Source organism: Brachionichthys hirsutus, chromosome 10, assembly GCF_040956055.1.
Source record: "Brachionichthys hirsutus isolate HB-005 chromosome 10, CSIRO-AGI_Bhir_v1, whole genome shotgun sequence".
In the NCBI taxonomy this organism is placed as follows: domain Eukaryota; kingdom Metazoa; phylum Chordata; class Actinopteri; order Lophiiformes; family Brachionichthyidae; genus Brachionichthys; species Brachionichthys hirsutus.
Window position 1 is genome coordinate 3,239,413 of NC_090906.1, and position 17,580 is coordinate 3,256,992.

The following is a 17,580-nucleotide window of genomic DNA, read 5'->3' on the forward strand; positions in this document are numbered from 1 at the left end:
AATTAGCTTTTGAAACCTTATGCAGTGAACACTGCGTTTGCTTTGGCACCAGTTGTGCAGCTTGTGCAACAGAACAGTGCCCCGGCTGGAATAACTAACTTTGACTCTGTGCTATTTACCCCCATCCTGCTGTCCTATGAATGATGGGAATTTGAAGCTGAGCTTCGAAGCACTAAATGCATCGACCACCTACTGCACTCAACCATCCAACCACTATCCACTATATGAATCACAGCTCATCATATTTTACCCCCCCCCCCCCCCCACACACACACAGAACAAAAACGAAGAGGTTGTTTGATGTTGAAAATCATATTGCATTCAGTTAGTGACTGATATGATGATGTCAGAACAGTATGTGCACACTTCCTCCACTGCGCCCCTCCTTTCTGATCGTCTCCATCTTTTACTTCAAAACTCCAATCAAATTGTCACAGCAAACGACAGTTATTTTATTATTTTATATATCGGACCGGTGCTTCTCTGTTAAGATGCTTTGTTCGACTTGCCAAAGCCCCCCACCCCTCCTCCTCCCTCCTCCTCCTCCTCCTCACTCTTGGAAACTCTTCAGTTTTTTTCCAGCTGAGCGATTCAGGCTGAGGCAGGCGCAACCGCACTAGAAAGGATGTCATGTCGTGCGGGATTGGCGCGAGATCGTCGCTCGGTTAATAACCAGAGAAAGACCTGAGCCGCGTCGTGTTTTTTTTTTAAATGATGGACGATGCTGATTTTAAAAGTTGACCAGGGATTTTTAGTTGTGGGGTGTTTGCGAGGGATGGCTTTGATTTTAACTTGGTTATTTCTGTCTTGGTGAGTATGTCAACTCTTTTCTCCGCATGCTCTCGCACTTTTACGCACGAGTCAGATTCTGTGGATAGACGTGCGTCTGAGAAATGTCATGTATTTTCAGCTGTTTTATTACCTGTGAAAGGTTTTTTTTTATTGATGCGTGTGTACTTTAGTTACAGTGTGAGCAGCGTTTGGGGAAATCAGTACACTGAGACGAGCATCTATTTGGATAACATCACGCGCATATTGGACAGATTATTGGATGGATATGATAACAGACTGAGACCTGGATTTGGAGGTACGCTAATGAGGGATTTGATCGATGCTCTTTTCGTTGGAAACAAAACTTTCACTTTATGTTCTTGACTATTCATCAATTTTATAAATTACAGACCAGACAAAAAGGAGATTATTAATATTTTCCAACAAAACACAATTGTGTTTGTCATTATGCAGTTTGTAATGGTTGTAAATTAAATATGCAGTAAGTCCATATAGATTTACTGTGAAAGACATTTGGCATGTCAAAGTTACTGCTTTAGAGCTTCTACTTGTCGTTCTGCTGTAGGTCCAGTTACGGAGGTCAAAACTGACATCTTTGTCACCAGCTTTGGACCTGTTTCAGACGTTGAGATGGTATGTAACCTATACGGACTCCCGAGACAGGCACACAGGATGGAACGTCTGCTTCACTGGCTGCCATCAAGACATGTTTCACCCCTCATTAACACAGCACCAATGCATGAAGATTTAAAAAAAAAATATAAGACTTTTCCAGTAACTCATTCCACATGAAGTCATGGGTCTCTAGGGTCTTCAGTATTCCAGCGTTGGGCTGGATGTCATTAGTGCGCTTTAGGATTTTAATCTGGTTGACAATCCCTGGCCCAGAGAGCGAGAGAAACAGAGAGAGAGAGAGATGTAGCTGGTTTGCATGTCCTGACATGGGATAGGCTAAGCGCTGTGTTTCTCTTGTACTCATAAGCCTTATCCTTGAGATTGTTTCACTGTATTTAAAGCCGACGCGAGTGCCATGAGATGTGCATCGTAAAGGGAATGTAGAGTAGGAAGCAAAACCATCTGTTTCATCTAAAAACATCCCTGACAGACTCAGAAACTTGATTGCAACTTCAAGAAATTCACCATAATAAAAAAGACTAATCTGACTGACGTGCATTGCATTCTGAAGAATGCCTGATGAAGTCAGATTAAAAAAAAGTACAGTTTGTAAATCTACACTATATTTATCATCAAGGAATACACCATGGATGTGTTCTTCCGTCAAACATGGATTGACGAACGGCTGAAATTTGAGGGCCCCATAGAGATCCTGCGGCTCAACAACCTTATGGTCAGCAAGATCTGGACGCCAGACACCTTCTTCCGGAATGGCAAGAGATCGATCTCTCACAACATGACCACCCCCAACAAGCTGTTCCGCATCATGCAGAACGGAACTATCCTCTACACGATGAGGTAAACAGGGCCGGACAGCAATGTCCAAACGCAGCCAAGAGTGGAATAGAGCACAGACCTGGAAAGCAAATAAAGCAAACAGGCATCCAAGAATATGCACAGACATGAGAAGAAATGAGGAGCCCCATTCCAAAAGCAAGATATGTGCCATCTGATACTGAAAGCCTGCCTTGAAAGCCATTTAAATAGTAACAGCACCAGCTTTTTTCCAGGAGGAGATATTCAGCATGAAAAACAATTTTTTTTAAATATTTTAGTGATTGGGGTTGATTTCACCCGTATTGTTAAGGGAGGTGCAGGACATTATATAATATAATATGGAATTTAGTGTATTCAGTTTCCAGCAGTGGTTTCTGCTTAGCCAGTAAACGTCTATTTAAATAAGTCAAACACTCGATTTATCTCGTCTCTATTCCGACAGATTGACTATAAATGCGGAGTGCCCCATGCGTCTCATGAACTTCCCGATGGATGGCCACGCCTGCCCACTCAAGTTCGGGAGTTGTGAGTCTGATTATTTATTTATGTATTTATTTGGTTGGCAAGCCTTACTGATGTGACTGATGGTGTCATTCTCGAATCATCGCCTTGCAACTGAACACTTTCACTTTCAAGACAGAATGCCACATTTCTTTAACGTGCCAGGTGTAAAGAACAATTTAAAAGCATGAATCTATTCTTTATTTTTCATATTCTACATATTTTTTCCCGATTTATTTGAAAAAACATGAGTCTTTATTCTATTGCCCTCTTAGAGGATGTAGATTTCTTGCCCCCCCTCCTACCTCCCAAAACAATAATAATAATAACAGTAAATAATAGTATGAAATGAGGCAATGAGGTATGTAATTCTGGATCTAAGTTTCCTTACACATCTTTGCCTGTTCTGTCCAGATGCTTACCCCATCAGTGAGATTGTGTACACATGGAAAAAGGGTCCTCTGTCATCCGTTGAGGTGCCACAAGAATCATCCAGCTTGCTGCAGTATGACCTCATAGGTCAGACAGTGTCAAGTGAGAGACTCAAGTCCAATACAGGTGAGGACCTCAGTGCCTAGAAATGAGTCCAGTCCAATCTGCCGTTGACTGCACTATTATTGTTCACATTAGGTGCTCTTTATGTGTTGAAATGCTGACTTGCAGAACAATTTTCTGAATTTTACTCAGGTGAATATGTCATCATGACGGTCCACTTCCATCTGCAAAGGAAAATGGGCTTCTTCCTGATTCAGACTTACATTCCCTGCATTATGACAGTCATTCTGGCCCAAGTCTCTTTCTGGATTAATAAGGAATCGGTACCAGCTCGGACTGTATTTGGTAAGTTCTCTTATACGTGCAAAGCAACAGTTGTGCAAACTTACACAAACCAACACACCACCTATGCTTAACACGGTAGAGCTTTTATGGCAGCACGGTGGCACAGTGGGTAGCGTTGGTGCTTCACAGCACCCTAACCCTAACCCGGGTTGGATTCCATTCCGTGTGGAGTTTGTATTTTTATCTCCGCGTCTATGTGGGTTCTTTCTTTTGCAGAACTGTAATTACTTAGATGACTATTGTGGGGGGAAATGTAGATCACACTGGTAAGTCAAGAAGTCAGGAAAGGGTTGCCTCTGGGGCATTGAGGCATAATATTGTTTGGTATATTGTTCATTTTCTACAGTGCCTTAGTTCCATAAAATATCAAGTCCATTATATTTTTATTTATCAAGTTTTTTGTTTTACGTAAGCTTTAAAACAACTAAACTTTTTCCCCCTGAGACATTGAAACTTGAATGTATTGACTCACCGCCCACTACCTGACCCCAGCAGCTCTGCAAACTTCCAGCCAGCATATTTTTTTAATCAATTTTCTGCACTTTAGACTGAGCGGCTGTGAGCATTATTTAAAATACAATATTTGGTGGAAGTAGAATAAAAAGCACTCATTGTTGCTTGTTTTGACCTCTCTTCATCACCGCTATTCCTCCTCCTCCTATGTTGGAGCTGAATTAATTGGGAATAAATGTCCTTTTTTGAAATTGGTCATGCAAGAGAGCGAGGGAGGATGTTTATTTGGCTCTTGTCCGAGCACTCACAGGTTCCGCTTTCTCACATTACATTACGCTACAGTTGCCATCAACCCTTAGCCTGAGGATTAAAGGGCGAGAGACACTGAACAAAGAGAGAGAGATTGACGGAGATGACAAAAAGACGGGCACGGACAAAGTGGAATAAATTACGACGACATTTGATAAATTCCCAGTATATATTTTTGATAATGTATCCATTGATTCATGTTCAGCAAGCAGACACTGAGTAGACTAACCCGACTCGAACTACTAGGTACACTGTGAGCCAGAACTCCCAGCCTGCACACTTCTTCCAAGAATGTATCCCAATCATTAGTGTTCATGGAAAGCCCATCCTTGGAAACTCATAAACCTCACCTCGTCTGCTGGTTTCATTTCAATCAATATTGTATATAGGATAAAGAAAAAAAAAGGAAAACTTCTAAACTATTTTTAGAAGTTATATATAAATCAGATCAGATTTTTATGACGTCTGATTTTATCCTCTAACTGAGAAAAAGTGTGCCTATTGCATTAAAGTCTCCATACACTTTCAGCCCTAAAATAATTCATCAGCGCAAAGTTTCATTGATGCTGCTGGTTGTGCATGTGAGATAGAAAGTTGAAATGAGGAAGAAGAGAAAAGAAGGCATATTGCTTATATGTATGCGGTCCACTCAAGTCAGGGGAAGTTGTTCACAGGATTGTCAACAACCTAAAAGCTGAAATTCCCTTGAGCACAAGTCTCAAAGACTTAATTGAGTGTGGCCTAATTTGTCCTTGCTTTTTTTTCCCTGTAAAAGCAAAAAACTGCCCGCGAGCAATTTATTTCTATCCTGTCTTTATGCTTCACCCCCTCCCTCCTACACTCGTTCTTTCTCTTTCTCCTTCCTCTCCCTCTTACCCTGACAGGCCTTTCTTCACATGTTCCTCCTCCCCTTTTTGCATTCATTTAATTTCTGCCCGAGCTTGAGACAGTCAGCGTTGGCTGACAGCCTGCAGAGGTTACATTTGACAGTTGTTAGCATTCAATGCTAAAATGGTGTGCAAAAAAATGCATTTGAGAATTCTTTAGGTGCATCAAAGTGCCAATAAGTCTTACATTGCTAATTGTGCATGGCTATACTACACATTTGGTAAAAAAGCATGGCCAACAGTATTTCGTGGTCCCTTTTGGATCCTGGAAATTTGATCAAGATCCATCCCTGACCTTTTGAGTTATGTTGCTAACAGACAAACAAACAAGCAAAACAACACTTGTAATTACACAACTTCTGCCTCGGCGGAGGTAATAACAATACCGATCAGTTATACTGATGTTAACACACAAACAGACAGACACACAGAAAAACAGACAGACACACAGACAGACAGATATAACCTCCTTGGCGGAGGTAATACGCTGATAAAGACTTCAGCCAGGAAGAAACCTATCAATTTACATCTTCCATCTTTCCTTACAGTATATTGCCTCATCTTTCCCCACATTCATCATTCCTCCTGTTTATCCTTTGAGGGTGGCTTCTTCAAGAATCTTTGCAGATGTCTGGTGTCTTTATTGGTGTGCCAGTGTGGGGGCGTGGGTTAGTCTTCTTACAGACAGATTAGAATCCAGACCATACTTAGCTGGAACGCCACATGGTATGATGGCATTCTACTTTTTTCAAAGATATCCCTCTCTAAAGATCAATTATTGAAACTTCATGATCTTCTGATATCTCCATTCTTTTTATATGCATGAATGCTTTTTAATATATTGTTTTATCTTTATTTGTATAGCTCAGAATCTCTAATCATATATATATAAATATAAATAATTACTGTATGCATTGTATGTAACACTTTGTTCTTAAATCCTTGGTATTGCATATTCAAAAATGTACACCTAGCCCCAAGTGGTCTAGATGTTGTAAACTAAAACGTGTTTGCCCATCATCGTCTCTGCCCTCCTTCCCGCACAGCAGCAACATTGGCAGATGGGAAGTTGTTTGCAGCTCAAATAGTTTGCCAATCGGGAGGGTGTGTTTCATACGAATAGAGCAGAATCAGGAGTATCATTTGAGTGTGTGTGTGTGTGTATGGAGTTCAGCTCAATCTGTCTGCCTGAACTATAGCTCTCATGCTTCACGCCATTTCCTGTAAAACAGCCCTTTTCCATCTACGGATCATATAAACTTGCGAAATCTGTCTTGTTCCTGAAGAATGTTCATCCTAAGACATTTAAAATCACGGCCAGAGGATATTTTCCTACCCTTCACAAAGTGGTTAATAAACAAACAAACAAAAAATATGATAGCATGTTGCTAACATCTTTCTTTTCCCCGTCTGCAGGTATCACAACCGTCCTGACCATGACAACACTCAGCATCAGTGCCCGCCACTCCCTCCCCAAAGTTTCTTATGCCACAGCCATGGACTGGTTCATCGCTGTCTGCTTTGCCTTTGTCTTCTCCGCTTTGATTGAGTTTGCAGCCGTCAACTACTTCTCCACCTTGCAGGCCAATCGGGAGCTGAGGAAGGCAGCGGCCATGAAGGTGGCCGCCCAAGAGGCAGCAGCTGCAGCTGCGGCTGCAACTGCAGGGAACGATGGCGAGGTTTCCGCAGTAAGTTGTTCCTTCTGTGCCGCACGAAACACGCTGGATTTTACTCCTTGACAAATCAGTTTTGACTTGTACAGTTACCTTCCACTTTTCACATTACAGCATTCACACGCACACACACACACACACACACAGACACACACACACCACTGGTTTGGTGTGGACTGTATTGATCCATTGAGGACATGAATGAGGATAATTGTTTATCACAGACATTTATGAGAGGCGTCGGCTCAGAGCAGCAGGAACAGAAATGTCCTGTTTGAATCCAGACTCTGCTGGTGATGGTGGCTGATGAAATGATGAAACTGTCTACGCTTTTTCAAATTGATTCACTTTATTTGTGTGTAATAAACACATATTTGTCACAAGCAGCTATAGCATATAGCTGCTGTGCCCTCTCTTTATATGAGCCCTTCATTCTCTCTCTCTGGGTCGTCTGATGCTAAAAAAAGACATCTCTTAACCATCTCTCTTTTGTTTCTCTTTCTCTCTTTTTGCTTGAATGTGCTGCCCACATCTACACATGCACACACAAACAAGCACTTTATCAATGCTCGTGCTTGTACCATCTGGCCCCCCACAATTACACCCATCCTCACAATTAAACATATCCACAGTCCCATAGAGCTGCATACGCTCACTGGCTTCCTCGTCACTACTGTCCACTCATCTATACAATATCTGTCCATCCATCCATTTTCATTATATTTATCATTCATCCATCCCTGGTTATAACTATGTCATAACCATGGAGAATGGGATGAGGAGACGGGCGATGGCTCTGTGAAGGATGTTGTTGTAGGTTATATAAGAGACGTAGATGAAGGGAATATACAGCAGCTCACTGCAGGCTAACAAGAAGGAGGGCAGCCACCACAATGAAGGCTAGCAGGGGCTTAGAAATCTGGACCAGCCCATTTTTGTGAGGCAAAATGGAGTTATGAGGGACCAGTTTGTTTTTGTCTTATTTGTGTCTCTGCATGTGTGTGTGTGTGTGTGTGTGTGTGTGTGTGTGTGTGTGTGAGAGTGGGAGGGAGGGATGCATCATGTAAAAAGATTGCTCTCAACAAATATGTGGGAGAGAAGACTCGTTACACAGGGGAATGAACAAATCCAACAATGGTTTCTCATTGGGAATAGAACAAGCCATCCACTGGTCACGATTTCAAAAACACCACAACTGGTATTGACCGTGAGGTAAAGGCGTTTACAGGACTGGAATACTCACAGCTAATAAAGAGACGTGGTTCATCTACTAACGATTCACGCAAAGGACCTTCAGCTGCAAATGCGAACTCTCTGTGCCGGGTGCTGCGAGCACTTTGATGCGCTAAACGTCAGAATGATTGTGGTCGGTTCACCATTTCAGCCTTATTTTTCGAAATCAATGGAATAGTCGTTCAAAGTTGTGTCTTTCATTTTCATACAACTCTAAGAATGTTTAAATGACCTGCACGCCCGTATTCGCATTGTGGATTCCGCTTTCAGTAGCCTCATTCATTACTTCAGCACCCTTTGCAACTCAGTTACACAGTTGTCCTTATGAAATCATGAAGAGTTTAATCAAACCAAGGTTTAAACACAACATCAATGAATAATTTAACATTTGCCAAGCGGAAATAATGGATTAGCCTCAGCCTGCAATCTGTAGAAATGTGCAAACGAGAAAACATCATTACAGAGTGGGAGAATTCATCTTTTAAAGTTTTTTAAAGTTTTTTTAGGTTTGTGTTGAACGAATGGGTCACATATGGCCCATTTCTATTACTTAAAGTCATATGACTTTCTTTGTTGGGGGGTTTCGCTATGGAAAAAAGGCAGCATAGCAAGTGGCCAATAATAAACCGGGGCTCAAGAAGAATAAGTGTGAACTTGTGTAGATAAGAAAAAAGAAGAGAACTATCTGCCAGAATCAGATGTTTTCTTCCACGTCAGTTCGACTGTATATTTCCACAGTGGATGTTAATATCGTGGGGGGATATACTGTATGTAGCATTTACAGGGTGGTAGAGCCACGCAATGCACTGGCGACACATCTGGGGTGTACCCTGCTTCTTGCCTGTAGTCACCTGGGAAGACTCCAGCAACACCAGAGACCTACAAGGTGGATAAAGCGGCGTTAGACAAGACGTTGATGTTGTCTTGTCTACAAGAAGATGGATGGATGGATGGAATGGTAGATAATCTGTTGGAACTTGTCTGTCCATCACTGACTCGATTTTTATTACTGTACTACCTGTGATTAGTACAGAGCAGGACACCAAAACACAAAGTCTGTGTAGCATCTGTGTTGCGTCATAGATGCTACACACTCTGCCTTGTTTCAGGAGTATTCATGTAGAAAGCAAATTTACATACATTCCATCTTTGCTACCTCCTATTAATGATCCACACACCCACTCAACACCCACACACACGACCTACGTGCACTTACTGCCATATTGCGAGCACACCGAGTAATGTTGTTTTACACAAACACACACACTGAAACACGCTTATCCAGCTGCCTCCATACATGAATGCCTGCACCCAACAGTCAGTACCCTCTCTCTCTCTCTCGCTCTCTCTCTCTGTGTGTGTGTCAACATGGGGCTAATGGTGGATCAATAGAACAATAGAACAGGAGCTGATCCCTCTGGAGTTTGACCACCAGGTGTGTCAAGCAGGCCTGCTTTCATTAACAACAGTAACTCATGTATCATATCAGCTGCATAATATACAGTACACACACACACACACACACACACACACACACTACAAGGTGTGCAAAACACACTGCAATAGTATTTCCTTTAATGAATGTTCATTGGGGAATTGGACACCAACAAAATAACGTGAAACAAAACAAACAAAACAGGAGGAAGAGCGTAACTTAAGTAAAGTTAGATGACATGAACCAGAATCCTCATCAGCTATGTGCCAATATGTATTCTTATTTCTGTGGTGTGTTAATGCTAATAGGTCTATTTCATACCACTTAATTACCATTAATGCTTATAAATAGATTTGTAAATACAGGCGAATTTCCAAAAATGATTGCATCTTGATGAACATTGATTACTGTTTTTATTTTTTGTATGTTTGTGATATTGAACATGTGACTCAGATTTTGTACCACAACAGACTCAGGAAGTCTGTTTTTACAAATTTCGATGAACATTTTGGATTGAGCAAGTTATTTTTTATTAATTTAAATTTAAATTATTAAATTCATTATTTCCCAAGGAGATATTTATTTTTTGATCTGACTGAGAAGGGAGTATACAATCCCCTGGTAAACATTTTAGCATCAAGGGGAAGCTTTTCATCCATCATTTTGTCTGCTATCTGTTCAATTTTATGCCAGAGGGTCCGATTCACTACGCAATCCCAAACACACTCAACGAGTGTGCATTTATATTTTCCACATGTGTTACAAATATCTGAAAGATTTCTATTGAACCGATGTAATCTGGCCATCAGCCAGTTGTATTTTAGCAATCTTAATCTTATATTTGCAAATTGCCTGGATGCCTCAGAACCACATTCCTGTTCTTCAAAGAAATATCCCCCTGAGCATTTTCTTTCAAGGCCTCAAGCTCCTCAACAGAGGATTCAGTTGAGTTGCACACTATCAAATTCTAAAGCACAGAGATTCCTCGAGCAATTATTCTCCTTCTTTCAGCTTGTCCTGTCAGGAGTCGCCACAGCCATCACCTTCCTCCAGTTCAATTAAATTCATGAATTTGTATTTCTATAGCGCCGGATCGTAACAGACATTTATCTCAAGGCACTTTACAGGCGTAGCAGGGAAAGACAGAACCCGACTTGACCCACAAGAGCAAGCACTTTGGCGACAGAGGCAAGGAAAAACTTCCCTTTAACAGGCAGAAACCTTGGACAGAACCTGACTCATAGTGGATGGCCATCTGTCTTGATCACTTCACCCTGTCCTTTGCATCGTCCTCCCCAACACCAGCCACTCTCATGTCCTCCCTCACTACGTCCATGTATCTTCTCCTGGGTCGACCTCTAGCCCTGTTCCCTGGCAGTTCCATCCTCAGCATCCTTCTACAGATATAGTCCCTGTCTCTCCTCTGGACATGTCCAAACCATTGAAGTCTGCTCTCTCTGACCTTGTCTCCAACACGTCTAACCTTCACTGTCCCTCTTATTGCCTCATTTCTAATCCTATCCAACCAAGGAGAACCTCAGCATCTTCATCGCCACCACTTCTAGCTCCGCCTCTTTACAATTACAGCGACCGATGACATACTGTATATATATATGTGACTTTATCTATTGGCAATAGGGTGCTCTCTAAGGAATTGCCCCGAAACCCTCTCCTCATTTCATGGTCTACTAGAAGTTGCTGAGCCGTAGCAATAACCACATGTCAACGCCTCTTTTGTCTCGTATGTTTGTTTGGATCCCACATTAATCTTAACAGGGTGGCATCATTGATTTTCTTTGTCGAGTTTAATTAAAATGGTTCTCACTGGCTCGCTAGACAATTGTTTCAGCAGAAATCCCCCACCAAACGGTCCAGAAAAATAACCAGGTAGACCCGCAGCTGTGCTAATGTGACTCTGTATCAGGTTTGATTTTCTTTGCTTTCTTAGCTTTTTCTTCTGCCTCTATGTTTTATTGTTCTTCGATACAGTCAAAGTTGCAACAGCTTAGTCAGACTCAGTTTCAACTACTTTAATGGCATTTTTAGCAAATTACATACCACCCCATACACGATCCAATATTCCCATCTTGCAGACTGTGTTTCTTCCCTCTGTTCCTCTTCCAGGCGGATACCAGTAGTATGCTGAAGAAAAGGTTGAACTCTGCTCCGCTGTTCGACCGACCCGCAAAAACATTCCCCAACCCACCCGTCAATGCCAACGCCTTCCAGCAGCAGGATTCAGCTATGCCAGCCAACAGTGTTCTGACCGGCACCAGCATCATTGACAAATACTCTCGCATTCTCTTCCCGCTTTCCTTTGGCGCCTTCAACCTGGTTTACTGGATTGTCTATCTAACCAAGGACACGATGGAGATGTCCAGGTAAACAGATGGCGTGTTTTAAACCATTATTTACTGCATATCTTCAGTTCAGATGCTGCTAGTGGAGCTGCACATGATTTGGAGTAAATTACAATTTACATTAACAAAAATTCAAATTCTGAAATGAACCACTGTGGACACCAGCTGTGGTGACAATAAAAGCCGTCTTACTATGTGATGTGAGCCACAGCTGGATCCAAATCTACTGTACAATGCATCACATCTTCTCCTCCTACAGCATCGCCAACATATGGCTCCTTGAATGGGACCCACAATGATCCAAATGTCATAACCATTAAAGAAAAGTGGGCGGCCTTTAAGAAATAAATAAATAGCTCCCTTCACCCTAACTGTGAGTGGATGACAGACCCCTGCCCCCTTTTTGTTAACATCTATGCTTTTAATTTAAGTTTCTCCCGCAAAGATGAAGTGGACCAGAAGAAAACAATTTGTGTGAATGTGTGTGTGTGCGTGTGCGTGTGCGCGCAAGTGTGTGCATGTCGTGCATGCTACTTCTCTGAGATTACAAGCGAACAAGTGTATAAGTGTGCCATGGCAGCAGTGCCTACTGACTGGAGGCTATTCTAATGAATAGCACCATTCATTGCGTGACATGAAGGAAACAAATTGGCTGAAAACACTTCCTTCCACGAGGGGCCCCAGCTGGTTGGCTGGCTGGTTTGTGGCTGGCTGGCGGGCTGACTGACTGGTGCGTGTGTGTCAGAGTGGGTAAAAGCTGCTGGTCTTCATTGCCAGATTTGAAAAAAAAAAAAAGTGACTTGCCCATCGCTTGTCATAAATCAAAAGCACTAAATGCTGTTTCCAACTCAATTCTTATACGCAGGGCACAGCCCTAACTCTGATGTGATGATCATTCAATTACAGGTCCCTCAGACTCGGAGTGAGGAAGGCCACTATAAACTGCAATGCACTAGCGATCAAACTGCCCTCTGTAGCCCCGTGGGAATAGCTACATCTGCCTTAGTCACCTCGTCTGTGTGTGCTTGTTCTAATACTAGCCTCACACACGTTTGCATGCGTGTCTGGCCGCATAAATACGTGAGCATTTACGAACGCTTACGAAGAGATAAATTGTTTTCACACGAGATATCTGCTCTTTGTCCTTGACTTTCTCTTGAAATATATGCTTTGACTCAAACTCAGTTGCTTGCTCCTGTTTTTCGCTTTATCTTTCTACCATTCTCTCCTCCCTCCATCATGCCCTCTCCCACGGTGAACCGCTTGTTCGCTGCTTTCCCTTTGATGAAACAGGGCAGCCCGACACGATAAGCAGAGCGGTACACCTCTTCTTCGTCTACATATCATCAATCTCCTAGTCGTTTCAGAGCAGAGAAGAATCTTAAACGATCTCGCTAATGCAATTTGAACTTCTTTTTTGCTGGAGTACATACAGCTAAAGCGGAGGAAACCAATGACAGTCAGTAAAAAGGTCTAGTTCAACGTTTAAAAAACCCCAACAGCATTTACCATTTTAAAAATGCAAATAAATAACCTTTTTGAGACATCATACACTATTTGTTCATTTTCGGTCACACTGGATAAACTTCTACGTCATTACTTTCAAATATTTTTTTTTTCCAATAAAATTATACATTACAAATACTTGAAAAGGTGCTGTTTCCGGGCAGCTGTAAGTGTGGCGTTGGAGTAATAATAATCCATAATAACTATAAGGAGAAGCTTTATCATCACATAGAATTATATATTAACGTGTTCTCTACATTTGTCCCATCTCTGAGGAGCAGCGGGGACTAATGTCAATGTAGACTGGGGGGGCGAACTGGGGCTCAAATCCCCAAGCTTCCAACAGGTGGACGACACTCTAGTCCCCATCTATCCCAGAGTCTGATACATGCACACATTCTTGGAGGTCAGCATGTAATACTAGAAATTTCACAGCTATCCAAGTCATGATAGCGCAATCAAAGGAGCATAACATAGCACATTTAAATAGCCAATAGCAGATTCACTGTACCAGTCATGTGTACTTATACTTGCATGATCTAGTCTTTGAGACAAGCATGTGTTACTGGCAGGATCAGCTCTGCAAGTGAAACAGAAGACAGACTATAAAGTGAATACCATAAATTGAATACAAGCATATGGATGTGTTAAATGCTTGAATTGGACTGAAAGATAAAGTTTAAATGTCCCATTACACATCTTTGGTGTAAGCATAACAGAATTATTTTAACTAAAAAAATTAATGAATTGATGACATGACATAGCAATACCTCAATAGTTTTCCTCGGCCATCTTCAAGCTAAACCCAAACAGAAAGCTGTGGGTTTTATTTTTTGAAAGGGTGAGGTGGTGCCAGCAGTAAATGTCAGTTCTCTGTCTGGAAATGGCTTTATGCTGTCAAAAGTGTCTCCTTCAACTCGCGAGGTGGAGGAAGCGGAGGTGCGAACTATCTGGCAGCGGTTGCAACACGAGTTTCACAAGGTCTTTGCAAACGACTTTGGCAGCAAAGGGTTGAATACAGCCTGGGAAGGATGCAAATCTCTCACAGCAATACTGAGCCAGAGGATGAAGTTAATTTATACCAATGTGCATTTGTGGCTTTGTTCGGGCTGGTGCAGCCAAATGAGAAATGTAATAAGTGTTTGTGTAGGTATCTGTATGTATATATAATGCATATATATATAATACAGATACCATTCTCATAATTTAAAGAGAAAGCCTTCACCCTAAGCAGTGTATCAAGGTGATCTTTAACAACTCATAATGTACACAGCCCACTAATTGTATTTCTATTTCTCTTCTTCCTCTCTTACAGGGATACCATCTAGCCAAGAGTTCCTGAAGATCCACACACACACACACACACACACACACATACAGATACAATAAATAGATGACAAAAAATTTCCAAGCACCCCTTTATGTCACCTCAGAGCATTGTATTTCTTTTCAAGCACCCCTTTGGAATATGAGTGTGATGAACCAGCTTCTATTGCTAACTTGACAGCCGAGCTCACAGCCTGTGGGCTGCAGGCTCTGGCACCATTTTAAACAGGTATATCCCTCGATGTCTGTCATTCCTTTGTTTCTCCTCCCAAATATTTTAAAAAGTACACACGAGGACACTTTTTTAGGATCTATCCTGTGTTATATAACAAAGCAGATGGGGGAACATGTACACACTCAGAAGAGAGAGACACTCCTTGGCTTGATGTGTTTAACTCTGCATGCATGTATTTCCACACATGAGCGTGGAGTGTCTTTGCAACAAGACATTTCAAAATATTGTGACCGACTGACATGCATGAACTCTTTCTCTGCCAGATCCTGCTTCCACTTGATATTGTTTTCCCCACAATACTCATTTGCAAAAATCTTTGGTTCATTGGCTTCATTTCCCTCCACTGATGGAGTTACAGCGCATGTAAAGCTAAATCTGTAAAGGGTCTGTTCCATTGGGTTAATTGAATATTCCCTGATACATACACATGCAAAAGGAGAAACATGTACATGCAAATATAGAAAAACACTAGCATGCACAAGTGCCACTCACTTACTTTGTGTTCCATATTTCCCATAGTGTTAGGAACTAGGGATGTCCCGATCCGATCATGTGATCTGAAATCGGGCCCAATCGAGTCTGCAAGCCCGTGATCGGTGGATATCTCCCGATCAGGACTCGGATATTTATGGATAGTTATTTTCATTACTTATTATCAGATCTGGAGTTACGTGGTGGAACAGAGTGTGCCCTCTCTACTCCACACAGAAACAGCAGCCCCACCGGCATGACATCACTTCCTGCGACACTATTGGTTAAATGCTGGCAAAACACGAAAGCAGCTTGAAGCTAGTCGCGCGAGGATGTCTGCGCTGTGGAAGTGTTTTGAAGTGAAGGAAAAAAACCTGCCAATTGAGGTGCTGTTCAGTTTATTTAATTATTCCTTTATTCCATTTATTTATTTCATGTTGCACTAGTCCAAATCCAAAGTGGATAAGTACTTTATTTTTTACTTGAATATTTAAATTAAGCCACAGAAGTGCTCTGTTTAAGAGTTAAATGTTGAAATAAGATGAATAGGAGAGAAAATAAGGGACATCCTGGATCCGTTTCTTCACTCTTTAATTAAAAAAATTAAAATATTATAGAAGTATCGGATCGGGACTCTGTATCATTTCAAAATCCAATGGCTCGGACTCGGGGGCAAAAAAAGAAAAAAATCCTGATCGGGACATCCCTATTAGGAATATATGACCTAGATTTCCTACACAAGGAAACAGAAAACATCAGTGCATGATTTAATGACTGTCATAAATAACTTGATATAGCCTAAAGCTGTGAGCCATATGTTGCCAGTGCTAGGAAAAATTAACAGAAACACAAGACTCTGGAATATTGTTGGAAAAAAAGATTTTGAAACCTGTTGTCATCAATTTTATGAAATGTAAAAACATATTAATTACTAATCCACTTGAATGCATGTGCATACAATTATAAATAATTTCCAACTCAGCATAGAGTAACATGTTAATGCCATGCAGTATCTATATATAGGTGGTGTCATATGCTTCCTTATAACATCCGTCAACTGTGAGAATGTTCTCTATTAAGGTGTCTCTTATAAACACTGACTCTGCGCTCCAAAATATTACAGTAGTCTGGGAATAGCATGCAACATTGACAGATTATCACACAAACATTTTCTTAAAAAAAGAAAAGGAAAAAAAAGCGGTATAACTACTGTATAAAAGCCCATCCTTCATTGTCATGTTTCTTTTAAGAAAACTTGTGAACAGACCTCTGTGGTAGAGCTCAGTTCAACATAAAAATAACATGTATCACATGATTAAATCTTTATCATCACAAAGACAGTTTTCATGAAAATATGCAATGCAACAAAAGAAATGCAATCTAAATGCCTGTTGGACCTCTAAGAAAGACATATTTTCATTTCCTGTCTTGAAAAATCGCAAAGCATTCATGGACTTGCAAACAGCAACCACATCGCCAGTATTCAACAGTTCTACAAAACCTTTGACGATATCCAATGCAAAGGATTATCAGTCATTGCTCTCTGCACTACGTCTGCATGGCCACTATGGTAGGACTTTGATGCAAGCTCTGGTCTCTTGCATGAAATTATGATGAGACTAATTATACTGAAATTAGCCGAACTGCAGCCCTATGTCATCAATCATAAAGTGCTAAAGGTAAGTTCCTTCTTCTGTATATTCCATCCTCCGCTCTGACTTGGATTCAGACGCGTATCAGATCAGTTCAGTTCATATTGTCCTCTATGTCATAATCTATTGTGGAAAAAGCAGCAGACCAGCCAGCTTCTAAACTATGGGCTCAACACCAACAGAGACTCGGAGCACCACCCGGTTTCCTCCACCATTGGCAGCTGAGTTTTTTTTATGGATTTTAAACTTTAGTTGTGACGGGAGGATGTGTGTGTGTGTGTGCACTTGTATATTGGTTTTGACCCAGTCAATTTGCCCTTCTACCCCATGTTTATAGCTGTTCAGCTCCAATGCGCCATCATGAGACCTGCACTTGCATGACCTCTGACCCTGTATGTGCCCGTTAGGGTTACTGAATGTAAAAGGTTATGAACTCTGTGGAATATAGAATTATT

General features: G+C 41.4%; 1 protein-coding gene across 1 annotated transcript; it reads left to right on the forward strand.

The window, feature by feature from the left end:
• The first annotated feature begins 721 nt into the window (after positions 1-721).
• gabra6b (gamma-aminobutyric acid type A receptor subunit alpha6b) lies at positions 722-11,960 on the forward strand. Its single transcript, XM_068744209.1, has 9 exons — positions 722-810; positions 969-1,087; positions 1,358-1,425; positions 2,045-2,265; positions 2,687-2,769; positions 3,160-3,303; positions 3,433-3,585; positions 6,651-6,922; positions 11,700-11,960. Exons 1-9 carry the CDS (start codon positions 722-724, stop codon positions 11,958-11,960), a joined length of 1,410 nt encoding a protein of 469 aa, XP_068600310.1.
• The last annotated feature ends 5,620 nt before the right edge of the window (positions 11,961-17,580 follow it).

Coding starts and splice junctions, on each gene's coding strand:
- gabra6b (XM_068744209.1), top strand. CDS start 722: ATGCTGATTTTAAAAGTTGACCAGGGATTTTTAGTTGTGGGGTGTTTG. Junction 811..968: donor ACTTGGTTATTTCTGTCTTG/GTGAGTATGTCA, acceptor CTTTAGTTACAG/TGTGAGCAGCGTTTGGGGAA. Junction 1,088..1,357: donor ACTGAGACCTGGATTTGGAG/GTACGCTAATGA, acceptor GTTCTGCTGTAG/GTCCAGTTACGGAGGTCAAA.